Source organism: Nerophis lumbriciformis, linkage group LG21 (assembly GCF_033978685.3).
Source record: "Nerophis lumbriciformis linkage group LG21, RoL_Nlum_v2.1, whole genome shotgun sequence".
Taxonomy (NCBI): Eukaryota; Metazoa; Chordata; class Actinopteri; order Syngnathiformes; family Syngnathidae; genus Nerophis; species Nerophis lumbriciformis.
Window position 1 is genome coordinate 21303634 of NC_084568.2, and position 27636 is coordinate 21331269.

Sequence of the window (27636 nt, forward strand, 5' to 3'; positions counted from 1 at the left end):
CAACATTATGTATTATTCTAATTGATCTTTTTTGTAACACAGCTAGTGAATGAAGCGCACATTTGTAATTATTTCCCCATATTTCTACACAATAACTCAGATATGGTAACACTAGTGAGTAGTAAAGAATATGAAGTGATTTTTGGTCTGGAACATATTTTGCTTTATTCATTATTGACGTATTTCTTGCTACTTTATGTTGTATATTTTTTACATAAGATTTTCAGTTCATTTTATCATCTATTATTCCACCCAAAAATGTGTTTTCTTTTACCCTTTCAATACATATGTTTTAATAAGGCAAGTCAATTTGTAGCGCACAATTCGTACACAAGACAATTCAAAGTGCTTTACAGAAAATGACAAGAAAGCAAAAATAATCATAGTTCAAATTACAATCAGAAAATAAAATCACCATAAAAACAATTGTAATTCAAATCAAAGTCAATCAAATAGTTTAAGTAAGATACATTCAGATGTCACATGCACAGTTAAATAAAAGTGTTTTCAACGTGTATATGAACATTGCCAACGTTGAGGCCTGTCTCACATCTTCTGGAAGACTATTCCAGATTTTAGGAGCATAAAACTGAAACACAGCCTCACCATGTTTGGTCCTGACTCTGGGCACCATCTAACACAGGCCTGGGCAATTATTTTGACCCGGGGGCCAAATTTAGAGAAAAAAACGAGTCTGGGGCCGGTATATCTGATTTTTAGGAACACCAATACAAAACCTCACAATAATGTCTGATTGAATGCTAAAAACGTTATGACAGACCGCCTTAAAAACATAATGGAATTTGAAAACATGTTTTATATTCTAGTTTCTTCAAAATAGCCACCCTCTGCTCTGATTACTGCTTTGCACACTCTTGGCATTCTCTCGATGAGCTTCAAGAGGTAGTCACCTGAAATGTTTTTCACTTCACAGGTGTCATAGTTTTGATGCCTTCAGTGACAATCTACAATGTAAATAGTCATGAAAATAAAGAAAACACATTGAATGAGAAGGTGTGTCCAAACTTTTGGCCTGTACTGTATATTTTGTTACCTGACACTATCTGGCTAGCATGCTAACTGTTAGCATTTGTTTTTTTTAGCATTCACATTACCAAAATGTTCAAAAAAATAATAATACAATAAAGAATGAGTTGTGGGACAAAAATGGCCCCGGGACACACTTTGGATACACATGCCTCACCGTAAAAAACAACAACAACAAAAAACATCAAAGCCAGACTGGTTTGCCACAAAACATGTGAACAAAATTTAATTGTTTAGTAACAGTGGACATGTTTGACCTATTTCTTAAAAACCCCCAAGAAAAAACAAGTTACTGTGATAAAAATGATGCTAAAGATGCTCGCAACAGCCAATTATTATTAATTGTTGATAAGAGAGGTGTTAAAAAAAGGACTCCAACACAACATTATAAAACAATCCCACAACCAGGAGTGGCTTCCTAGTATCGCACGCACGCACGCACGCACCCACCCACACACATACCCACGCACACACACCTTAAATTATTGCAATTGTTTAAAGAAAACCAGTCGAGAGGAGATTCCAAAAGCACATTCATCAAAAGTCTTCATTTTTTTTAAAGACACTTAAATGGATGTAACCTTTGCATATTTTAGGCAATAAAAGTCCAAACACAAACATGTACACATTAGACACAAGTGCCAAGTCAAGTAAAGTTTATCAGCTGGTCAAAAATGCTTTCAATTGACGACTTAATTGTACTAAAGCTCAAACATTATTATTATTATATAAAACAGTATGTTCCCAACATAAAGGACCTTAATGAGTAGATATGTGTTTGATAATCTTACACATTTTTTTGATCTTAATAAAAACTTTCTTTATGACATCCCAATAAAAAGGAAACAATGAAGCAGTGATTATTGTAGAAGAAGAACAATCATTTCATCCGCGTCCATCACCGTGCACAGCTTCCCAGTTTCACATTTTATATAATGTGTTTTTTTTTTTTTAGTCTTTTTTGTTCCTTCCTGAGAAAAAGTCAAGGCTGCAACCAACCTAGTTCCTTTTTTTTTCCTCCTTCCGGTGGTCAAACCCTGGAGACAAACAGTGTCAAAAATGAAATCATTTCCAAGCGGGACTCAGATTAATTGGTTTTTACCCACTACCAGGAGGTTTTTGTTGCCGGCTGTCAATAGAAAAAATTGTAAAGTCACGAGAAAAAAAGTTACAATATTAGGAGAAAAAATTGTCATACAGTAAATGTTAACTCCTTCTTATTCCTGGATTACTTTTGGCTGAAACCAAAATATGTCTTTGAACCATTTGGAGTTGAAGCCTGGCATTTAGGCTGTTTTGAACACAAACAAGATGATTTTACTCCCCATCAGTCAGTAGTCGTCTAATGCAGTTGTCTCCAAACTACGGCCCGCGGGCCGGATACAGCCCGCCCGGGTCCAAAATCCGGCCCACGGGAAGTCCCAAGTTAAAAAATGTATTTGTTTATTTATTTATTTTTGTAATATTTTTTTTAAATCTGTCCTTTTTTAAATCCAAGACTGTTTCGCAGGTTTCCCTGCTCTTCAGGGGATTTTATACATTTGTATATAAAGATTTTAATATAAAATCCCCTGAAGAGCAGGGAAACCTGCAGAACAGGCTTGTAGGGATGAAATAGCCTCTTTTTTTTTTAACTCAATGCGGCACCAGAGTCAAAAAGTTTGGGGACCCCTCGTCTAATGTTTTGCTATGAAAACAGCAGGTATGGAAAGAGTTAAAAGAATAAAGTTTTATTATTTTGCATAAAAAGTGAATGTTGAAATTTCCGCTCAAACCTAAATACAACATTGTGGAACATCTTTCTCTAGATCAGTGTTTCCCCAACCATTATTTCGATTAATCATAACTGAGAGAAAAATTAAGTCACAATATACAGTATATTCTCTGCCACTTCGCATTTTGAAATTTGCGGCTTCACTCTATCACGGTTTTTTATTAGACTATTCTCCTTATTTATGGCCTGCATCACAGGTGTCAAACTCAAGGCCCGGGGGCTAAATGTGGCCCGTCACTTCAATGTATTTGGCCCTCGAAAGCCTGGAAATAATATGCATCAATAAAGTACTGTAACTTTTCTGACTAAATGTATTCTTTCTTTCTATTTGGGGAGAAAAAAATATATGCATTCTATGTAATCGCAAATTATATTAACTTAAATATTGTCTAATATGCAAAAAATATATTATCAAACATTCAAACCATTTTTTCAATAGAAATAAATACTAATAATATTGATTTCAAAGAAAGTTATCCATCAAATTGTGCAATGTAAAAGTAGCAATATATTTCATGGTAAATTTGTGAAATTTACTGTGGTTTTTACCGCATTTGTCTCTAAATTAAAAAAAACAGTACTTCTTTTACTGTAATAAACTGCGGTGCCGTTTTGGCATTCACAGTAATACACCGAAAAATCTACAGTTGTTGATTTGCAGTAAAAAAAAAAAAAAAAAAAAAAAACTGGCAGCTCAGGTGCCAACATTTTACTGTAAAATTGCAGGGTTTTTTATTTACATTAAAAAAAACAAAAAAACTTACATTTTACAGTAAAATTCTGGCAACTGAGCTGCTTTTTTTTTTTTTTTTTTTTTACCATAATACAGCAGTACTGTTTTTCCATATCCAGTAATATACACAACATTTTGAGGTGAAATTATGGCAAATTACCATATTTCTTTCACATTTTAGTTTAAAAAAAATCTACTAATAAAATGCATAAAAATAGTTTAAAAATAGTATTCACTGTTAGAAGCGGTGTTCTGGGGCCAAACATAACTGCGATGTGGTCCTCAGTGAAAACGACTTTGACACCTCTGGCCTACATGAAGCAATTTTTCATAAACTAAAAATATTAATATCAGAGTAAAATTGGCCAAACCAATCACGGAGCATTTGCTATATTGGCTTAAACAAGTGTAGTAAATGTGACTCATAATGTTAAAGGGGAACTATGATGATTATGATGATAAATGTTACAATGTTGGATACTCATTTTTAAACAATGCATAAGTGTCAAATCATAAGGTTCATGCATTTTGGCACGCAGTTTTGTTCGCAAAGTTTTTCAGTCTGGCTACTTTGTGACATCACAGCGAGGTGTTTGTGCTTACTCGGACATTAAGTCAAGCTCTCAGACAGAGGGGGAGGAGCTCCTCCCTCTCTGCTTCAGCCTATGAGGAAACACAAAAGAAGGTAGGCTAAAGTATTATTTTTCATCCAATCTTGGCATGCACATAATAACACAGACGTGCGACATGCAGTGTCATACAGAACCCAAAAAAATAGAATACAATGATTTGCAAATCCTTTTCAACTTATAATCAATTGAATAGACTGCAAAGACAATATATTTAATGTTCGAACTGAAAAACTTAATTTCTTTTTTTAAATAATCATTAACTTAGAATTTAATGGCAGCAACACATTGCAAAAAAGTTGGCACAGGGGCATTTTTACCACTGTGTTACATGGCCTTTCCTTTTAACAATAGTAAACGTTTGGGAACTGAGGAGACACATTTTTGAAGCTTTTCAGATGGAATTTTTTTCCATTCTTGCTTGATGTACAGCTTAAGTTGTTCAACAGTCCTGGGTCTCCGTTGTCGTATTTTAGGCTTCATAATGCTCCTCACATTTTCAATGTGAGACAGGTCTGGACTACAGGCAGGCCAGTCTAGTACCCACACTCTTTTACTATGAAGTCACGCTGTTGTAACACGTGGCTTGGCATTGTCTTGCTGAAATAAGCAGGGGCGTCCATGACAACGTTGCTTGGATGGCAACATATGTTGCTCCAAAACCAGTATGTACCTTTCAGCATTAATGGTGCCTTCACAGATGTGTAAGTTACCCATGCCTTGGGCGCTAATACACCCCCATACCATCACAGATGCTGGCTTTTCAACTTTGCGCCTATAACAATCCGGATGGTTCTTTTCCTCTTTGGTCCGGAGGACACAACGTCTACAGTTTCCAAAAACAATTTGAAATGTGGACTCGTCAGACCACAGAACACTTTTCCACTTTGCATCAGTCCATCTTTGATGAGCTAGGGCCCGCGTTTCTGGGTGTTGTTGATAAATGGCTTTTGCTTTCCATAGTGGAGTTTTAACCTGCACTTACAGATGTAGCGACAAACTGTAGTTAATGACAGTGGTTTTCTGAAGTGTTCCTGAGCCCATGTGGTGATATCCTTTACACACTGATGTCGCTTTTTGATGCATGTAATATCATCGCTTACGTGCAGTTATTTCTCCAGATTCTCTGAACCTTTTGATGATATTACAGACCGTAGATGGTGAAATCCTTAAATTCCTTGCAATAGCTCGTTGAGAAATATTGTCCTTAAACTGTTGGACAAATTGCTCACGCATTTGTCCACAAAGTGGTGACCCTCGCCCCATCCTTGTTTGTGAATGACTGAGCATTTCATGGAAACTGCTTTTAGACCCAATCATGGCACCCACCTGTTCCCAATTAGCCTGTTCACCTGTGGGATGTTCCAAATAAGTGTTTGATAAGCATTCCTCAACTTTCTCGGTCTTTTTTGCCACTTGTGCCAGCTTTTTCGAAACATGTTGCAAGCATCAAATTCCAAATGAGCTAATATTTGCAAAAAATAACAAAGTTTTCCAGTTCGAACGTTAAGTATCTTGTCTTTGCAGTCTATTCAATTGAATATAAATTGAAAATAATCATTGTATTCTGTTTTCATTTACACAACGTGCCAACTTCACTGGTTTTGGGTTTTGTACATGATATACTTATACAGTTCTGAAGTTATAGATATTGATATTAAATATATATGTATTGTAATTAGATAAAGCATCTAAATAAATTTGATATCTAAATCACTACACTAACTTCAGTGGTAGTAAAACTTTTAAAGAAAAAACAGTTTTTTTCTATTATTATTTATTCTAACTCTTGTGTGCGTTCTCATTCGGAGTGCCTGTGTGCTCATGCAGATCACGTTTACACAGCTCTTTGTACACGTAATCGGCGATCCCAATGATTACGCAATGAAGTTTGCCAAACATGTAAAAATACAGTACAACCTGCGGCAAAGCCCAATTTTCGAGGGTAATCGCCAATACGCTGTTATATGGATCTACATACACACAAATACACATAAAACGACACGGTTTTTTTTGCCACACGGCAGAGCGTTGCTTGTCATTTGTACAAAATAAAGAATGAAGTATTTACAATATTATCATGAAATGAACAGAGACACTGACTTCAGTGTACATTGATTTAAGTAAGCTTTAGCTAACAGACTGAACAACAACACATAACGTTAACTGTTATTAAAGCAATTATTGAAGCTATAATTTCTGCCAAAGGCGTATCACAAAGTATTGAGCAAAGGGTGTGAACTTATGTGTATGTGATTTTTTTGTTTTTTATTTTAAATACATTTGCAAAATTAAAGAAAAAAAAAGTTTCACATTGTCATTATGGGGTATTGCCTGTAAAATTTTGTGGCAAAAAAATTAATTTCTTCCATTCTGGAATAAGGTTGTAATATCACAAAATTAGAAAAAAGTGAAGCGCTCTGAATAATTTCCGGATTCGCACCCAAATTAAGTGGGTGTGGCTTATATTTAAGTGCACTCTATAGTAGGGACATTACATTACACAATAACAGTTCCTGAGAAGAGACCTGCACGTTCAAAAGTTAGCCGCGTAACCGCACCATCAATCACTTGAATGATTGAAGATGAGTGAACAAACTGGCTTTCGCAGGAATTATCTATGAATGAGCTGCAGTACAATTTAATGTTCGACCATGGCTAAGGTCTGCAATCTTCAAAACAGTGCAAAATTGCTAAAACTGTCAGCACTATATTACCTACGCGTAGTCTTCATGTACAGTACAGGCCAAAGATTTGGACACACCTTCTCATTCAATGGGTTTTCTTTATTTTCATGACTATTTACATTGTAGATTGTCACTGAAGGCATCAAAACTATGAATGAATTCATGTGGAGTTATGTACTTAACAATAAAAGGTGAAATAACTGAAAACATGTTTTGTATTCTAGTTTCTTCAAAATAGCCACCCTTTGCTCTGATTACTGTTTTGCACACTCTTGGCATTCTCTCGATGAGCTTCAAGAGGTAGTCACCTTAAAGGGTTTTCACTTCATAGGTGTCATAATAGATGCCTTCAGTGACAATCCACAATAGTCATGAAAATAAAAAAAAACGCATTGAAATGAGAAGGTGTGTCCAAACTTTTGGCCGGTACTATTTAATTGGTCATGTTTTATAACCTCACCTTTGATTCATGGGCTTTCCCGGCCTCCGTACAGGTGGATCTTGGCAAAGGAGACCGTCTCGTCGTAGTTCTTTTGGCCCTTCTCAAAGATGACAAAGATGTGTTTCCTGTCCTCTGCAGAGCCGCTGTCCAGTGACGTGATGCAGGAGTAACCACTTGGCCCGTGCCAAATCTGCAGCGCGTTCTTCTCCCAGGACATACCGTCAGTGACTGACCAGCGCAAGGTAAGGTTAATTCCTGTGGAGGAGTATAAAAAGGGTCAGAAATATACAACAAAAATGTCATTGAAAAAGACAAAATTATTACAGGAAGCCCTGAGTGGACTGAGAAACACTGTAATATGCATGCCAGGCCAGAAGGTGGCAATGTTACAGCTTCTTCCCATAGTTTTTATCAAAATGCATATTTTTAAGAACCTTTGTAAGTTGATAACTTCCAAATTAAACATTATTACGGCCGTGTAAAAACAACATACAAACTGCAAAAGACGCACCCTTTACAGCACAGGTGTCAAACACAAGGCCCGGGGGCCAGATGTGGCCCGCCTCTTCATTTTATTTGGCCCTCGAAAGCCTGGAACTAATATGTATCAATAAAGTACTGTAACTTTTCTTACTAAATGTATTCTTTCTTTCTATTTTGGGAGAAGAAAAAAAAAAGTACTCCATGTAATCCAAATTATGGTAACTTAAATATTGTCTAATTATGCACAAATATAATATCAAACATTCAAACCATTTAAAAAAAATAGAAATAAATACTAATAATAATAATTTCAAAGCAAGTTATCCATCAAATTGTGCAATTAAAAAGTATCAATAGATTTCATGGTCAAATTGTGAAATTTACTGTGGTTTTTACAGCATTTATCTCTAAATGAAAAAAAAACATTACTTTTTTTACTGTAATAAACTGTGGTGCCGTTTTGGCATTTACAGTAATACACCGAAAAATCTACAGTTGTTGATTTGCTGTAAAAAAAAAACAAAAAAAAAACTGGCAGCTCAGGTGCCAAAATTTTACTGTAAAATTGCATTTTTTTTAAAATAAAGTAAAAAAAAATGTAAGTACATTTTACAGTAAAATTCTGGCATCTGAGCTGCCTTTTTTTAAACCATAAAAACTGCATTACTGTTTTTCCATTACAGTAGAATACACTGGTGAAATTATTGTAATTTACCATATTTTTTTGTACATTTTAGTTTCGAAAAAATCTACTAAAAAATGCATTAAAAAATTGTGTTCACTGTTAGAAGCGGCCCTCTGGGGCCAAACATAACTGCGATGTGGCCCTCAGTGAAAACGACTTTGACACCTCTGCTTTAAAGTGTTGCCTATACTATTTTTGTTCTGACACACAAGTTATCAAACCACACAGTTTGACCCTATAAGTCAGAATCGAAAACCACCACAAAATTTGGTATACCCCCTTTGTATACTAAATTTAGCAAGATTGGTTAAAAAAAATATGGCAACCATCAAGCAAACATATTTGCAGGGCATGTGCAGGACTTATAACTAATTGCTCATAAGTCATTAACAATTTGTCTAATTATCACAAAACATTCAAGACACCTCTATTACATTACATTAACATATCTTCTAAAGTATTTTAAGCAAGAATTTGACCTGTACAGGTAAATCTTAACAATTGTGATTTATTTCTGATAGTCTCTTCAGTGTTATATAATAGTCATATTATGATTTTCTTTCTACATTTAAAACTCTTCCTTTTGGTGTACATCAGGCATTCTTAACCTTTTTGACTTCAGGGCCCATCTTTTCCCCTATGGAGGGGACCGGGGGCCCACTCAAATATTAACACTGAATTAGTAATCCTACTCTTGATATTAATCGTAATCAATAATTATTTCTAACCTACTTGCAGTTTACAACCTTGTCAAATATATGAAAACTTGTGTTAATCACAAAGAGTATTGTCAAGGCTTAGGTCAGGCTGATTAGAAAAATAGGTACTAGCCAAATATACTGTATAGGAAGGGACTCATAAATAACTGACACAAATACATTTGCATGCAATTATGTTGCGCTAAAATGAAACAACTAAATTCATAATAAATATGCTTCCAAACTAAACTGTCAATGAAATTTAAATTGCAAATGAAAATACAGCTTCACCCCTTTGGCCATATTTTGGGGGCTAAAGAAACTTCTTTATGACGGTGTTGAACTTACTTGGCCAATAAAACTGGTTCTTTAGCTGCAGGCTTCTTCTGTTTGTTTGATATTGTCATTACTGCCACAAGTGGTGGAAAACTACAGGCCGGTGACTCTAACCTCCCATATCATGAAGACCATGGAGAGGTTGGTCCTGGAACAACTCGGCCCGACGATCAAGCCCCACCTGGGCCCACTCCAGTTCACCTACCAGCCCCGACTGGGAGTGGAGGACGCGGTCATCTACCTGCTGAACCGAGCCCACACCCACCTAGACAAGCCTGCGAGCAGTGTGAGGGTCATGTTTCTTTTTACTTCTCCAGTGTGTTCGATACCATACGGCCTGGCCTACTGGGTGTGAAGTTAGAGACGATGCAGGTGAAGGCCCCCTTGGTGTCCTGGGTTGTTGATTACCTGATTGACAGACCACAGTACGTGCGACTGCAGGACTGTGTGTCTGACAGGCTGGTCAGCAACACCGGGGCCCCGCAGGGCACAGTCCTCTCCCCCTTCCTCTTCGCCATCTACACCACCGATTTCCACTATCAGTCAAGAGTCCTGCCACCTTCAGAAGTTTTCTGATGACTCTGCGATAGTGGGGTGTATTGAGGATGGTGATGATGAGGAATACAGGGCACTGGTGGAGGACTTTGTCACATGGTGTGGAAAGAACCACCTCCAGCTCAATGTGATGAAGACCAAGGAGCTGGTTGTGGACCTGGGAAGGAGGAGGAGTACTCCGGCGACCCCTGTTTCCATCAGGGGGGTCGATGTGGACATGGTTGAGGATTATAAATACCTCGGAGTACAAATCGTCAACAAGCTGAATGGGTCAAAACACGCTGATGCACTCTACAAGAAGGGACAGAGCCGCCTCTACTTCCTCAGGAGGCTAGGATCCTTCAACGTCTGTACAAAGATGTTGAAGATGTTCTACGAGTCAGTGGTGGCGGGCGCCTTCTTGTACGCCGTGGCCTGCTGGGGCAGCGGGCTGAGAGCGAGGGACGCAAACAGACTGGACAAGCTGGTAAAGAAGGCCAGTAACGTGGTGGGAGTGGAGCTAGACTCTCTGGCGGTGGTGTCAGAGAGGAGAAGTCTAGCAAAGCTCTTAGCCATTATGGACAACACCTCCCACCCACTACACTCGGACCTGGCGGAGAGAATGAGCACGTTCAGTGGAAGGCTCAGACTCCCAAAATGCAACACGGAACGAAACAGGAGGTCCTTCATACCGACAGCCATCAGACTGTATAATGCATATCTTCCTTCTTGACTGCACTTAAATGTAGAATATATGTATAATATATTTATAATATTCACATGTGAATAATGCTGTATAGTATTTATTGTCTATTGTGAGCGAACTGTGGTGCTGAATTTCCCCCAGGGATCAATAAAGTACTTTCTATTCTTTTCTAAAAGTGTTTTACAACTGAGTACCGCTTTATATGTTGGAGCATATAATGCCACAAATGTGGAGGGAAATGAGTGTCTGTCTCCATGGTGACAACCAGTAGTACACGTAAAATCCTATGGCCGTCTGCACCACTTTTGTACTTGGTATTAATTGTACACACAGATCACACACAACCGGCCCACTTTAGTACAGGAAATGTTATAGTTGGCATCCATAATTTAGCACTAGAGATGACTGATAATGGCTTTTTTGCCGATATCCGATATTCCGATATTGTATTATATTTTTTGTTGTATTTTTGTTTTTTCTCGGCGGAGTCTTTAAGCGACAACTGTGTGGTACTACTTTTTTTCGGTGTTTGCTTTTCATCCGTCTTCCGCTTGTATTCATCATGTATCTCTTTATGATTCTTGAAGAGGTGGGAGATCAAATTGCTCGTATTAAAGGAAGACGTCTTGGTTCCTCCTCGCATAACCAACTTTTTGCAGTCATTGCAAATTGCCAGTTTTTTATCCGTCAGACACACTTTAAAATAATCCCAAACCATGTCGTTAGTCAGTCAACGAGCGAGCTCGCTTGTTATCCACGGCTACAGCACCGGCAACAACACATTCTTGTTGTTGTTATGCTCTGCTCGCAGCGGTTTGATGAGGTCATCAAGCATCGCCAGTAAACCTCTCATGCTGCAGTCGTGCTACAACTCCTGTGTTGTGTGTGGGAGATGGGAGAGGGGAGGGGCTGCTGACTGGGAGACGCAACTGCTCTGTACTTACCGCTCCGTACAGCCGCGTTTTAAAAAAAAGTCATTAATTTTACTTTTTGAAACCGATACCGATAATTTCCGAAATTACATTTTAAAGCATTTATCGGCCGATAATATCGGCAGGACATCTCTATTTAGCACTAACTATTTTATTATTATTATTTTATTATCTTAGTAGATCAAGCCCATAACGTCTCCTTACTATGTTGTTCACTGGATGGGTTGGTGAAGAAGAGCATCCCCTCTTTCCGACAGGCCCCGGCTGCTACTGCAGGATCCACAAGCTCGTAGTCAAAGTAGAGGTCGTCTATTGGCAGGCTCAACCCGCCATCCCGGCTTCGCACCACCACACGACACCTGCAGTGGTAGTTGTTCTGGTTTCGAATGTTGATGACAATGCTGCCATCGGTCATCTCAATGGGCTGCAGGAAGGCAGAAGAGTGAAGGGGAAGTTAAGGTATTTAGCATGCTGGTAACTAGTGTAAACACTTAAAATGTACTGTTAACTTGTTTTGGTGTGGAACGGTTCTACTAATACAGGGATGTCAAACTGGTTTTCATTGAGGGCCACATCGCAGTTATGTCTGCCATCAGAGGGCCGCTTGTAACAGTGAATAATGTATGAATTTGCCTCTGGATTTCATTGTTAATTTTTTTTTTTTTAAGTAGACAGTCGATTTTACAGTAAAAACTTTACATTTACAAAATGTTCCTGTAAAATAGTGTTTTTTAAATTTCTTACAACATTTAACGGTAAATATAAAAACAGTACCACTGTTTTGTTTTTTGTTTTTTACGGAAAAAGCTGGCAGCTTAGTTGTCAGAATTTTACTATTGGTTTTTACAGCATTATATTGTTAATGGGAAAAAGAGTACAAGTTCCTTTTTTATTCTGGCAACTTAGCTGCCAGTTTTTCTACCGTAAAAACAAATGAATCGTTTTTCCATTTACAGTAATACACCGTTAAAAACAACAACCGTAGATTTTACAGTAAAAATATGGCAGCTCAGTCAACCGAATTCTAACGCAAAAAACAGTAGTAGTTTTTTTTTATTTACAATAATATGCTGTAAAGAACACCGTAAAATGTATTGTCATTTTATTAATTTGATGGGTAGTTTGCTGTAAAATCATAAGTCAAGCAGATATTTAAGTATTTATTTTTAATTAGACAAAAACATGTTTGGAAAGTATGATAATATACTGTAATATTTGTTGCAATATTGGATACTATTAATCCAATCCAATCCAATCCACTTTATTTAAATAGCACATCTAAACAACAAAAATGTTTCCAAAGTGCTGCACAACAATATTAAAAACAATATAAACAATATCAAAATAAATATTATTAAAATTGATTTTAAAGGGTAAAACCAATTAAAACAGTACATAGAAATTAAATTAAAGTTGAAAAGGTATGCAATTTCAAGCAGTCTATATTTTATATATATCTTTTTTTTTTCTGTCAAAATGAAAAAAAATCTATTATATTTAGTGAGAAAATATTAAGTACGTTATTGACACATATCATTTCCAGGTGTTTGCGGGCCAGATCTGGCCCCTGGGCCTTGAGTTTAACACCTGTGTACTAATAGATAGCCAACAATTTTTTAAAAAGCACTTGAGATTAGGGATAGGCAATAATGTTCTAAAATCTATATTACTATATGTATCACAATCTATTATTTGGCACATAAAATGTGATACAAGCGTTTTCAAACAAGTTACGAAGGCTCCTAAAGTAGCTGCTGACGTATGCAGTAACATATAGCATAATTTCCAGTTGTATAATTTCCCCAAAACTATTATTAATCTACTTGTTAATTTACTGTTAATATCTGGTTACTTTCTGTTGTAACATGGTTCTATCTACATTTCTGTTCAAATGTAATACAGACTTATACTTGTGATGTTTGGATACTGTACATTAGTTTTGGGCAATACTACAAATTTGGGTAACGATCCAATACCAAGTAGTAACAGTTGCTGATACTAATACTTAACATTTTCAAAATCAATGAATGATTCAGTTTTTAATCACAATTATAATCAGACAAAAACACACAGTGGCAGTGTCACAATATAAATTAAAGATTATAGAGGGGCTCTTTAACCACGACACTGATGTCCACCTTTCAAGTCAACTGGGGTCGCCTCTTGCCACTCCCATCACTACACGTGATAATTAGTCGAGAACATGTCACAAGACGGTCTGTGTACCTGGCATTCATCTGGCATAAAGTCCAGCGGTCTCTTCTTCTGGTTGTAAGGGATGCTTTTCAGTGCTGCACCGTTGAACCACGTGCGTCCGTGGTCATCGCTTAGGATGCAGAAAACGCCATCCCCTGCCAGTGTTCCATGACCGCACACCACCAACCTTCCCTGGTTTGGTTCGTACTGCTTCTGTAGTACGTGATACACAGAGATAATTAATACTAGAGATGTCCGATAATGGCTTTTTTGCCGATATATCCGATATTGTCCAACTCTTAATTACCGATTCCAATATCAACCGATACCGATATATACAGTTGTGGAATTAACACATTATTATGCCTAATTCTGTTGTGATGCCCCGCTGGATGCATTAAAAAATGTAACAAGGTTTTCCAAAATAAATTAACTCAAGTTATTGAAAAAATTGCTAACATGGCACTGCCATATTTATTATTGAAGTCACAGAGTGCATTATTTTTTTTTAACATGCCTCAAAACAGCAGCTTGGAATTTGGGACATGCTCTCCTTGAGATAATCCTGATACCCACTACAACTATGGGAAATACTATACTTTGACTTTCACAAAGTGCATTATTTTTTTTAAACATGCCTCAAAACAACAGCTACAAAAACAATGAAGGCACACAGCTTCAGTTCAGAGAATATTAGAGTAATAAAGTAAACAATAACAAGTTTTTCTTGTATTTTTGTTTTTTCTCGGCGGAGTCTTTAAGCAACAACTGTGTGGTACTATTTTTTTTCGGTGTTTGCCTTTCATCCGCTTGTATTCATCGTGTATCTCCTTATGATTCTTGAAGAGGTGGCAGATCAAATTGCTCGTATTATAGGAAGACGTCTTGGTTCCTCCTCGCATAACCAACTTTTTGCAGTCATTGCAAATTGCCAGATTTTTATTCGTCAGAGACACTTTAAAATAATCCCAAACCATAGACATGGTGTCGTTAGTCAGTCACCGAGCGAGCTCGCTTGTTAGCCACGGCTACAGCACCGGCAACAACACACTCTTGTTGTTGTTATGCTCCGCTCGCGGCGATTTGATGAGGTCATCAAGCGTCGCCAGTAAACCTCTCATGCTGCAGTCGTCAACTCCTGTGTTGTGTGTGGGAGACGGGAGGGGCTGCTGACTGGGAGACGCAACTGCTCTGTACAATGTTGCATATATTATGTTTTACGGATCATCTTCAAGTTGCTTTCTGACTTTTTGTGGGCGGTCTTATTTACGTGGCTCACCTTTGACAGCATCTTCTCCCTGTCATCTTTGTTGTAGTGGTGTAGCGTGCAAAAACGGGAGTGGAAGAAGTGTCAAAAGATGGAGCAAACTGTTTTAATAACATTCAGACTTTACTAAAATCAATAACGGAGCAGTATCTCCTCATCCGTGGCTCACTAGTGTAATAACGCCGGAAATGTGTCCCGTGAAAAACCGTCCGACCGGACCTCTCTAATAACTAAAGTTCCTTGGGTGAATTATGTAAACCCACTACACTGGTACTTTTTAGCGCTTTCATAGTGAGTCTACTGACAGATATAAGTTTGAACTTTACGCTATACTTTCTATTAGAAATGGCAACAGCGGAGGAGGATTGCCCCATTACAAGAAGTTAGAGAAAAAGAAGAAGCTTATCGACTGTGGTGTTGTCACGGACTAGAATGGCTGACGCGCGCAAATTTTCCGGACTTCAGCAGGCACCAGAAGGTAAGAAAAGTTGTTTTTGCATAATATTGCAAGACAAAACGCGAGATAATATGTCTGCTATTGGGTGCCATTTTGCGGTCTTTATACACACATCATAATAATACTTATTTGTGTTGAAGCACAGTTCCTCTGACTACGGTAGACGTAATGCGACGACAATCCAGCAAGCAGTGCGGCTTCATAGCTTACCAAAGTCGTACTAAAACATTTTGACAGATTTTTGAGCGCCGTGTGTAATGTTCTATATTCTCAATGGAACATTTAAAGTTTTGGTGTTGTTTACTGGCCTCATCTTGCAGTGTACACTTATCTCTTTTGTGTGACTGCCATCTACTGGTCACACTTACCATTACACCATGTACAAAATAAAATAGCCTTGATAAGGTAAGCACAACCAGAAGTATTCCGTACGTTAGGCACACCGGGTTATAAGGCCCGTTGTTGATTTTTGAGAAAATGAAAGGATTTTAAGTGCGCCTTATAGTCCAAAAAATATGGTAATTACAAATACAGATAAAAAGATAGCCCGCGTTGATTACGTGCCATCTGTATGATGATGAATGCGCAAGTGTGCTACACACGGGACACTTCATTCGGTACTGCAAACCAGTGACAACCAGTACAAGAATGAAACAAAACTGGAACTTCACACAACTATTGTTACATCTTATTAGTGACAAAACAAAACCTAGTCCAAACATGCCAGTAAAATGAACTCCAAATTATGTTTTAATCCAAATTTTAACAATTTTAACAACTTGTTCACATTTGAACCCACAACTTGCTATATATAGAGCAACAGTTTTAACTATTAAACCATACTTGCCAACCTTGAGACCTCCGATTTCGGGAGGTGGGGGGTGGGGGCGTGGTCGGGGGTGGGGCAGGGCGTGGTTGGGGGCGTGGTTAAGAGGGGAGGAGTATATTGACAGCTAGAATTCACCAAGCCAAGTATTTCATACATATATATATATATATATATATATATATATATCCTGAAAATATGCAAACAAAACTGTGTTTAGATAATTGATACTTCAAACTTTCATAAATAAATCTTAAGGAATATAACATAACTTGGCTTCTGAGAGCTTCAAAATGTAATGAATAAAATGCTAAAGTTGTTGATAAACAAGCAATTATTTTAATAATTAAATATGGTCATTTTAAATGAATTATTATGATAATTTAAAATTAATTATTTCAAATATGTTTATTTTAATGTATAATTCTAATGCCTGGATGTAATAAGGAGTCAGAAAAAATACAAATAAAAATACAATTAATTTTGATGTTTTTAGCAAAATATAGTAAAAATGTATTTAGTTTTTCTTTTTTTAAATTAATAAATATATTTATTTTTAGGTAAGATAAACATAATAATACAATTTATCTCTAGTCTGGATGATTTAGTTCTTGTCACCCTGTTGTCCTCCCGTCGTGAAAAAAGGCTGTCCTCACTCAGGTCCGCATGGAGCTGGAGGGGGCGTGGCCTCCAGCTCCGGCTGAAAATCGGGAGATTTTCGGGAGAATATTTGTCCCAGGAGGTTTTCGGGAGAGGCACTGAATTTCGGGAGTCTCCCGGAAAATTCGGGAGGGTTGGCAAGTATGTATTAAACTTATGTGCTACCAATATTGCATACCGGTACAATTATCCAGTATAACTGTAAAAAGTCATATGACACAAGACAGTATTCAGTGGATATCAAAGTCAAGCTGTCTCAGGTTACAGCCTGACACCTCGTGATCCTTTTGCTCACTTACCTGGATGCCGGACCCTGGTCCAGGAGAAAAACTCTTGACTCCGAGCTGTATCGAAAGGTTCTTGGGTGAAGTCCAGCTGAGGCCGTCGTCCTTGCTTTCTACCATCATGGTGCTAGCAGGCCCACAGCCGTACTGGTGGAAGCAAAGAGTGTAGATCAAAATGACCGAGCCCACTTCCTGGTCGACCACCACCGAGCCCAGGTTCAAGCCGTCATGCTGTAGCCCGTCATCGACAATGAAGGAGGTCGGGGACCACGTGGATCCTAATAGGATGGAGGAGAAAAGGGTGTAGAGAATGATCAACAATTTACGAGTGGCACTTCTAAAATGAGCATTGTGTGACTGTGAGGATTACTTTATAAATTGTACACTTATTCTCGTTTTTTTGTTTGTCGTCACTTCATGATATAACAGTGTAACGTTCCTGGCTTTAAGTCTTACTTACTTAATGTAAGTCGTTTCTATGCTTATCATCAATCAAGTGGTGGGAGAAACTATCGTATTGACAACACATATGATATGTACGACATGTTTGTGTTGCTCATCTGCGAGCAAGCGTGACTTAATAGATTATTTGGAGTCTTTCTGGTTAATTGTTGTGGAACGGTAGCAACTGGTAGAATGAACGATCACATCTGCATTGCTCGAACTTGGGGGTTTTGGCTTTGTTTATTATTTTAAGTTTTTTTGTTTATTTTTTGCGGAAAAGCGACTCTTATGCAGCATTAACTGGTGAGAAGAACGATCGCATTGACAATATGGCATGTTTGCATTGCTGATTGCTCGTGCGTGAACAAGCTATCCTGGGGTTTTGGCTTTAGCCATTTAAAAAAAATTTTTTTTTGTGAATGTATAATTAACTGGTGAGAAGAAAAATCGCCGTAAGAGGGCTGTAATTGCGTTGCTCCTACACGAGCAAACGTACCATGGGGTTTGACTCTATAGATTATTTTGAGTCTTTGTGGTTATACTGTTGTAAAAAGGTGACTCCTAGATATCATTAACTGGTGAGATGGATTGCATTGTCAATATAAGATGTCTCCGTTGCTCGTACATGAGCAAGCATATCTTGGGGTTTGGCTATATATATTATTTTGAGTTTTTATGGTTACTACTTGTGGAAAGGTGGTTCTTAGGGTATCAATAACTGGTGAGAAGAACAATTGCATTGTCACAATGGTGCATCTGCATTGCTCGTACATGAACAAGTGTATTTTGGAGTTTTGAATTTATATAATTTATTGAGTCTTTCTGGTTATTTGTTGTGGAAAGGTGTCTCTTACGTATCATTAACTCGCAGAAAACGAACTATTGCACTGGCAATATGGCACATCTGCATTGCTTGTGCACCAGAATGTGTATCTTGGGCTTTGACTTTATAGATTATTTAGAGTTTTACTGGGTATTTGTTGTGGAAAGGTGGCTCTTACATATCATTAACTGGTAAGAAGAACGATCGCATTGACAATATGGCACAGCTGGGTTGCTCGTACATGAACAAGTTTATCTTGGGGTTTTGACTTTTTATATTGTTTTGCGCCTTTCTGGTTGTTTGTTGTGGAAAGATGGCTCTCATGTATCAATACCTGGTGAGAAGAACGGTCACATTGACAATATGGCACATCTGCGTTGGTCGTACATGAACAAGTTTATCTTGGGGTTTTGACTTTGTAGATTATTTTGAGACTGTCTGGTTATTTGTTGTGGAAAGGTGTCTCTTACGTATCATTAACTCGCAGAAAACGAACTACTGCACTGGCAATATGGCACATCTGCATTGCTTGTGCACCAGAATGTGTATCTTGGGCTTTGACTTTATAGATTATTTAGAGTTTTACTGGGTATTTGTTGTGGAAAGGTGGCTCTTACATATCATTAACTGGTAAGAAGAACGATCGCATTGACAATATGGCACAGCTGGGTTGCTCGTACATGAACAAGTTTGTCTTGGGGTTTTGACTTTTTATATTATTTTGCGCCTTTCTGGTTGTTTGTTGTGGAAAGATGACTCTCAAGTATCATTATCTGGTGAGAAGAACGGTCACATTGACAATATGGCACATCTGCGTTGGTCGTACATGAACAAGTTTATCTTGGGGTTATGACTTTGTAGATTATTTTGAGACTGTCTGGTTATTTGTTGTGGAAAGGTGGCTCTTACATATCAATAACCTGCGGAATGAACTGATGCATTGGCAATATGGCACATATGCACTGCTCGTGTACTAACAAGCGTATCTTGGGCTTTGACTTGATAGATTTTTTTTTTAGTTTTTCTGGTTATTCGTTTTGGAAAAGTGGTTCTTACATATCAACTGGTAAGAAGAAGAATCACATTGACAATTTGGCACATTTGCATTGCACATACATGGTCAATCTTTGACTTTATAGTTTATTTTGAGTCCTTTTTGTTTATTTTTTTTAAATCGTTATCAATAACTGGCAGGAAGAGTGATCACATTGAAAATGCAACACGCCCAGGTTGGGCCCTTGTGCATGCCCATGCAGGGGCCCTTGTGTTGGGCCTAGGTCCAATTCTGTCAAGCGTGCCCAAGCCAAGTACAAGTTGACCAGTTTGAATGGGCTCTTATTACAAATGGTTTGACTCCCAAAATAGACTGTTTCTCATAGAAAAAAATAACACTTTTGATGCTGTGTTCCAGACAACCTAGAAATAAATTCTCCACGAGGAGTCTCCAAACATTTTACAGTAAGGGCCGCATATAGACAATTTGAAGTATGCGGGTTCCACTTTGATACATTTCAAGATGTTAAAAAACAATCCACTGTAGGTCTTTCTCAAACTCCAACTAGTGGTACACCAAAGAATCACTTGATTAAAGTACAGTGTTTTATTTCCCTATATTCAAACACAGTGTTACAGTTCAAACTGTGTGTAATTATACAGTGGTCAAAAATATTAAATATACCGTATTTTTCGGAGTATAAGTCGCACCGGAGTATAAGTCGCACCTGCCAAAAATGCATAATAAAGAAGGAAAAAAACATATATAAATCGCACTGGAGCCCGGCCAAACTATGAAAAAACTGCGACTTATAGTCCGAAAAATACGGTACTTGTTAAAAAATCTGTGCCTTGTTTTATTGAATACTTAGGTCTACTATGGTATTGTATTTCAATGTTGGTCATTATGGGGGTACTTGGGAGAGACAATTTTTTTCGGAGGTGGTACTTGGCAAAAAAGAACCACTGTGCTCATGTATTTAAACAAAACAACAGCCTAGCTTTGTGTTATAAATGACATTAGTTGATATTAGTGTAATCTTCAATGATAGATCTCATTAATAATGAATTAATAGAAGTATCAGAGTAAGTCGATGGCAAATAAAAAACAAGTTTTGGGTCAAAAAGGACACCCGTGTTCGACACTGAACCACATCAATGTAACCGTAACGATTTTTTCACATCATGTGTCATGAACAAGATGATGTAATATGACAAAAATAGCAGTGCCCATCATGAATGTCAATTAGAAGCTCAAATACGCTCAATGTATCTGTATTTATTGATTTTACCGGATATCACAATAATATCACAAGTCTGCATGAAAAGTGATGTTTACATAATTAACTACATATATTTTGTGAAAAAAAAGAATGAGGTCACATAAATTATCCGACTTCACTTAACTGGTCAGAAAATGATTATTTAGCAGAAATAATGTACATCTGTTCTATGCCAGCGACGTATAGTGACAGGCAAAAAAATGCAGTGGTCTTCCACTAGATGGCAGAAGGGTCACCTGTGCGTCCACCTGTTTCCATTCCTTGTGGCACGCATAGTGGGGTGAAATCAGAATTTTCTCACGTAAAATATGTGCCTCGGTTCAATAAAGGTTGGTAAAAACACCGGCGATTCAACTGACGGGCCAGGAATGACACCATGCTGGCCCAGAGTTAAGCTCTAAACTTGGGGGACAAACATTTTTGCAGAATATTCCTAAAAACACTAGAGCAGGGGTGTCAAACTAATTTTAGCTCAGGGGCCGCTTGGAGGAAAATCCATCCATCCATTCATTTTTTACCGCTTATCCCTTTCGGGGTCGCGGGGGGTGCTGGAGCCTTTCTCTGCTACAATCGGGCGGAAGGCGGAGTACACCCTGGACAAGTAGGAGCCAGGGCTTTTTTTTAAGCTTTATTGACTCTTTTAATTTGACACAGTTTGTGTCTGGCCCCACACACGGACGTGGTCACGCGTTTGATCTTGTCCTCTCATATGGTCTACCTGTGTCTAACTTGGACATTTGTGACAATGTGCTTTCAGACCATATACCTGTCATATTTGAGGCCAGTTTTAACCGCTTGACAGCTAGAGTTTTTAACCCTTCAGTTTATTATTGCTTTTAACCAGGTTTTTTTTACCCTCTGACTCTGCTTTTTCTGACACTGAGAAACTCAGTGCATTGTTTGACTCCACCTGTGACACAGCCTTGAACTCAGTGGCTCCTTTAAAAATCAAAAAGGCCAAAACTAAATCAGAACCCTGGTTTAATGAGAGAACACGTGCGATCAGACGCGAGTGCCGCAAAGTTGAACGCAGGTGGAAGAAGGACAAGCTTCAGGTGTCACTCCGGATTTTAAAGGACTGTTGGCATCGATATCAGAGCACAGTAAAAGAGGCAAAAAGAGAACATTTGGCAAACATTATTGCCTCAAATAGTCTTGACCCTCGTGTTTTATTCAAACCCATTGACTCTGTTCTTAATGCCCCTCAGCCTACATGTTTGGAACCCTCCTCTGAATTGTGCAATGCATTTTTAGAGTATTTTATTGATAAGATTGCCACAACAAGGGCTCTCATTTCTGTTCCGACCTCTGACCCTTTTAACTACTCCGCTGTTTTTAATCAGTTTGAGCAAGTGACTCTGCAGCAGTTACAATAATTAACTAATCATATGAAGCCCTCAGGTTCCCCCCATGATGCTGTCCCTCCTACATTTTTTAAAGAAGTGTTTTCTTACATAGGGCAGCCTGTTCTTAACATTTTAAATAGCAGTCTGTTTTCTGGTGTGGTTCCTACCAGTTTTAAACACGCTGTGTTTCAACCGCTTTTAAAGAAACCTGGTCTGGACAGTTCAGTTTTAGCCCATTTTAGACCCATTTCTAAGCTGCCTTTCTTCTCAAAGGTCTTGGAGAAGATTGTTTTTACTAGGGATGATGTTCGAAACCGGTTCTCCCGGTTGTTCGATAAGAAAAGAACCGTTCGATAAGAAAAGAACCGATTCCATGGACTCGAATCCCTTTTTGAGAACCGGTTCCCGTTATCGAGGCCACTATAGTAAAGAAAAAGAGTTGGTTCTTTATTCGAATCCCTGGGAACGAATCCCGTCCCACAAGAAATGCCCTGTGGGACATCACAGGAAAATCATTTCCTCTGAGCTGCTCCACCTCTATGCCCCCACCGGTCCCTCATGTCAGCTGATCAGCTGATCCTGGAGGTACCCAAATCAAAGCGCAAGCTCAGAGGGGACAGAGCCTTCTCTGTTGCGGGTCCCAAACTCTGGAACAGATCATCTCCCTTTCCATGTGAGACAGGCCCCTTCTTTGGCTACTTTTAAGACTCTTCTTAAAACCCATTTGTATTCACTGGCTTTTAACCCAGCATGAGACTTTAAACTGTTTTTAACTTTTTTAACTGTTTTTAACTTTTTAACTGCTTTTTATCTAACAAATTGTTCTTAGGGTAATTTGTATTTGCTTTTTCAATGTGTATTTTACTTCTGTTTTAAATGTGTGTTTTTTTTAGTCTGTCCTTTGCCTCTATTTCTTTGTGGTGTACAGCCTTTTGTTCTTCAACGGTGGTTGTTTTTAAAGGGCTTCATAAATAAAGTTGGTATGGTATGGTATGGTATGTAAGAAACGTACTTTATTTGTCGCCATGGAGGCGAGGATTAGTGATTTAGAAGTAGCTACAACACTGCAGACTGCGGCTGGTCGTTAGGCACTAGCTAGCTAGCCATGTCTTAAAGCACCTCTTCCTGAGGGCGTTTCAGTGTTATAACTTCACCTTTATCGTTAGTTTTTAAGCCAAAAATGCGTCCATTCTCCCTTTTCTGTCTACACACATTGTCTGCTTCTACTTACTCAGTGATTGTGCACTGCCGAATATGCTCCACTGCTCGTAAACCCAGCAATGTCACGACGTAACGATGACGCGCCATCATGCCCGTTAAAAAAAGGGGGGGGTCAGGGACCGGTACTTTTTAGAGGCGGTATAGTACCGAATATGATTCATTAGTATCACAGTACTATACTAGGACCGGTCTACCGTACAACCCTAATATATTTATATAAATACATTGTAGTGTCTTCAAATTGTGCATTATTCTACTAAAATAAGGACTTTTGTTGAGGCTAGAACCAATTATTCACAATACAAACTTTTTGACTTATAAACCATGTTCAAGAGCCAATCAAAAATGTAAGAAATCCTTGGCCCTCAGCTTTCTGTAAACGCGGCTTTCAAAACAATCGAGTAGAATATCCCTGCCGTACGACATCAACTTAAATGGGGGGTGGTCAGCAACCCGCGGCTCTCGAACAGCATGCGGCTCTCGAACAGCATGCGGCTCTATAGTGCCGGAGCATTTTCAAAAAAGTAATGAAAATTGAAAAAGATGGGGGAAATGTTTTATTTTTTATTTTAGTATGTTTTTTTATTTGAGGACACACATGACACAAACCTTCCCAATTGTTAGAAAGCCCACTGTTTAATATGTTTGTGTGTGTGCTTCACTGATGAGAGTATTTGGTGAACATCGTTTTGTCCTACTAATTTCGGCGGTTCTTGAACTCACCATAGTGTGGACTGTGAAGCAACAGTTTGTTTACATGTAAAATCTTCCACTCCTTCTTTGTCTCATTTTGTCCACCAAAAGTTTCACACTGTGCGTGAATGCACAAATGTGCGCTTTGATGTTATTGACTTGTTGGAGTGTTAATCAGGCATATTTGGTCAGTGTAGGACTGCAAGATAATCAATGCTAACATGCTATTTAGGCTAGCTGTAAGTACATAGTGCATCATTATGTCTCATTTGTTGGTATATTTGAGCTAATTTAATATCCTTTACTTTTATCCTCTTTGTACATAATTTAGTTTTGCATGTCTCATGACACATTATCTGTATGTAATATTGGCTGCATTTCAGATAGTTGTTTGTGTGCAGAGGTGGGTAGTAACGCGCTACATTTACTCCGTTACATCTACTTGAGTAACTTTTGGGATAAATTGTACTTCTAAGAGTAGTTTTAACGCAACATACTTTTACTTTTACTTGAGTATGTTTATAGAGAAGAAACGCTACTTTTACTCCGCTCCATTTATCTACATTCAGCTTGCTACTAGCTACTGATTTTTATCGATCTGTTAATGCACGCTTTGTTTGTTTTGGTTTGTCAGACAGACCTTCAAAGTAGGATCTATCGCATGCCTGCGTTTTACCAATCAAATACAGTCACTGGTGACGTTTGAGTCCGTTTCACCAATCAAATGCAGTCACTGGTGACGTTTGACTCTGTTTCACCAATCAAACAGAGCCAGGCGGTCACATGGTTAACAAGCTTAAGCTTACATGAACTCAATGTCAAATTTGAGGAAGCACATCGCGGTAAGTAACGTTAGTAGATATTTTGTCTGTCACCGTAGGCTGATGTTAGCTTCCCTGCTATGAATCACTGTCAAATGTACATCGTGTGGGGACATTTGTTAACGCACTGTAGCCTCATAGACAGACATAGACACACACAGTCGCACACACACTCACGCATGCATAGAAACACCAATCAGAAGTGCACAGTGTGTTTCCAGGTGCACCGTGCAGCCCACACCTATCAGTTTATGGTTTGTGTAAAGGCTAACTTGTTATTTTCCTTTGTAATCTCTGCCTACTGAGCCTATGGTGCTGTTAAGTTATTGTGGCTCAATTTGCCTTAATTTTTTGTATGTTAATGTTTTAATATTGAATATATAGGTGGCGACTTGTCCAGGGTGTACCCCGCCTTCTGCCTGATTGTAGCTGAGATAGGCTCCAGCGCCCCCCGCGACCCCGAAGGGAATAAGCGGTAGAAAATGGATGGATGGATATATTATTGTTTTAGTTGCTTAAGAGATATTCCTGGCTCTGAATTTTATCAGAATCAGAATCAGAATCGTTTTTATTGCCATTGTTTGACAACGGGTTCACAAACTAGGAATTTTCCTTGATGCAATCGTGCAACATAAAACACATATAACACAGATTTGGTAATAAAAAGAGCTGTAACTGAGCTATCAGATCTTGTTATTGTTCATGTGCCTGTTCATTGCTATTTTTATGTTTTTGTGCATTATTTGTTGCCGTCATCATTAAACGAACAGGTTACTCATCAGTTACTCAGTACTTGAGTAGTTTTTTCACAACATACTTTTTACTTTTACTCAAGTAAATATTTGGGTGACTACTCCTTACTTTTACTTGAGTAATACATCTCCAAAGTAACAGTACTCTTACTTGAGTACAATTTCTGGCTACTCTACCCACCTCTGTTTGTGTGCCATGTTGTTCAAGACCACAGCAAACATTACCTAGCTTGCCAAAGATTGTAATAAATCTATTAAAAAAAGACAGCCCGCCGTTTCCTTTAACTTGGACACACACATCTATACCTTTGGCCATTAAAAGCCAGTCATTTCCAGGAGTTATCTCACCTTCTGAGTAGCCTCTGATTTACTAATGGTTTCTAATGTTGTAAAAATGTGTAGAATAAATATTACATTTCAACATTTTTTTTGCGTGTCAACGAAGATTTGCTTCAGCCTGCGACACATAGTCATTTTGATAGTAGGCTATTATAGCTAATATAGACACTTACGTCATTATGAGACGTATATACGGCTTTTCATTTTTTGCGGCTCCAGACATATTTTTTTTTGGTCCAGAATGGCTCTTTTAACGTTTTGGGTTGCCGACCCTTGACTTAAATGCATCACTGACATTCAAATGTGTCACATTTCATCCCACCACTCTGTTAGCTGTATTCTGAGTGTGTTGATGTTCTCTAATCTGAAATCTGATATTAAGACACTTTTGGAAGGGGGTAAAGGGGAGGTCACCCTGCCTTTGTCAGCTGATCGGCGCATTGCGATGAACTTTGCTCCCACATCAGCAGATGAGAACTTCCTGGCCTCAGCAAAAGCCAGCAGGCTCCCCATGGGGGTGAAGGTGATCAGAGGGATCCTGTAGGTGTCAACCTCTCCCTCCATTCCACTCACCCACAGCAACTGCTCCTCAAACAACAGGGGTTTAATCTAGAAAACATTAAGAAAATGTATACAGTATGTACAGTACCGGTAAACGAGGAAGCATATCACAAAGCAGTAATCTACAAAGAAAGTTAAGAATACCTTCATAGCAATAAGAGTCAAAAAGGTCAACACGACTCTATTTAAATGAAACGTCCCCACATTACAGTACTTATTAAAGCAAATAACTACATTTATTTACCGTGGAAGAGTAGGTGATGACAGCGGGGAAAAGTAGCCACAGTGTCGCAAGTGCACTTCCGGTTGTCAGCTTTACCTGAGTCATGACGTCTATTTTAGCAGCAAAATAACATACAGTGCTGGTGCATTAAGCGCTTCAAAGTGGATGTAAACAACGCCAAAAGCCGTTCCACGCCACGACCCCCAGGCTCAACGTGAATATGTCAGGTCATGTGACCAAAGTGGGTAGGCACATGACGACACCCTTCAGAGTAAAACCGGAAACAGTATCGGTTCACTGTTACGGATGTCGCTGTCAACCCGTCACAAATGCTGAAAACAAAAACTATAAAAACAATATATATTGTCGCTATCATGGTTACGTAGCGGTAGGGTGTTGTAGTGACTAACTTGAGTGGTTTTAATTCACTATTAAGAAGAAGAATAGAAGAGGATAAATATTAGGATCGTCATTTCCGGTAAGTGAGTTACATGAGCTTGACATACATTCGCTGTCAAGATCCACGTCATCAGTTAGTGTACATAAATGATCATAAAGAAAAACAAAAAGGCAGTAAAAGCTTCCCACAATCTAAAAAAAAAACCCCAAATAGTATGAAAACTATTTCAAATACAAATTTAAAAACGAATGTATAGTACACAGTTTTTATTTGTTCCATTGTCCCAGAATGGCACGTGTTTATATCGTTTATTTTTCTCTCTTTCCTTTCTTTATGGTATTTTTGTTTTAATAAATGGTGT

General features: G+C 38.3%; 1 protein-coding gene across 1 annotated transcript; it reads right to left on the reverse strand.

The window, feature by feature from the left end:
• Nucleotides 1-1688: 1688 nt before the first annotated feature.
• neu1 (neuraminidase 1) lies at nucleotides 1689-27122 on the reverse strand. Its single transcript, XM_061982633.2, has 7 exons — nucleotides 26897-27122; nucleotides 26511-26700; nucleotides 17392-17654; nucleotides 13913-14095; nucleotides 11891-12110; nucleotides 7331-7567; nucleotides 1689-2084 (listed from the first exon to the last, which is right to left on the reverse strand). Exons 1-6 carry the CDS (start codon nucleotides 26978-26980, stop codon nucleotides 7338-7340), a joined length of 1170 nt encoding a protein of 389 aa, XP_061838617.1. The 5' UTR covers nucleotides 26981-27122; the 3' UTR covers nucleotides 1689-2084; nucleotides 7331-7337.
• Between the last annotated feature and the right edge of the window lie 514 nt (nucleotides 27123-27636).

Bases quoted from the DNA above. Each gene is read 5' to 3' on its own strand.
- neu1 (XM_061982633.2), bottom strand. From the start codon at position 26,980: ATGACTCAGGTAAAGCTGACAACCGGAAGTGCACTTGCGACACTGTGG. The intron at 26,701-26,896 runs GTAAATAAATGT...AATGTTTTCTAG, and splicing joins TCATCACCTACTCTTCCACG to ATTAAACCCCTGTTGTTTGA. The intron at 14,096-17,391 runs GTAAGTGAGCAA...CACGTACTACAG, and splicing joins GACCAGGGTCCGGCATCCAG to AAGCAGTACGAACCAAACCA.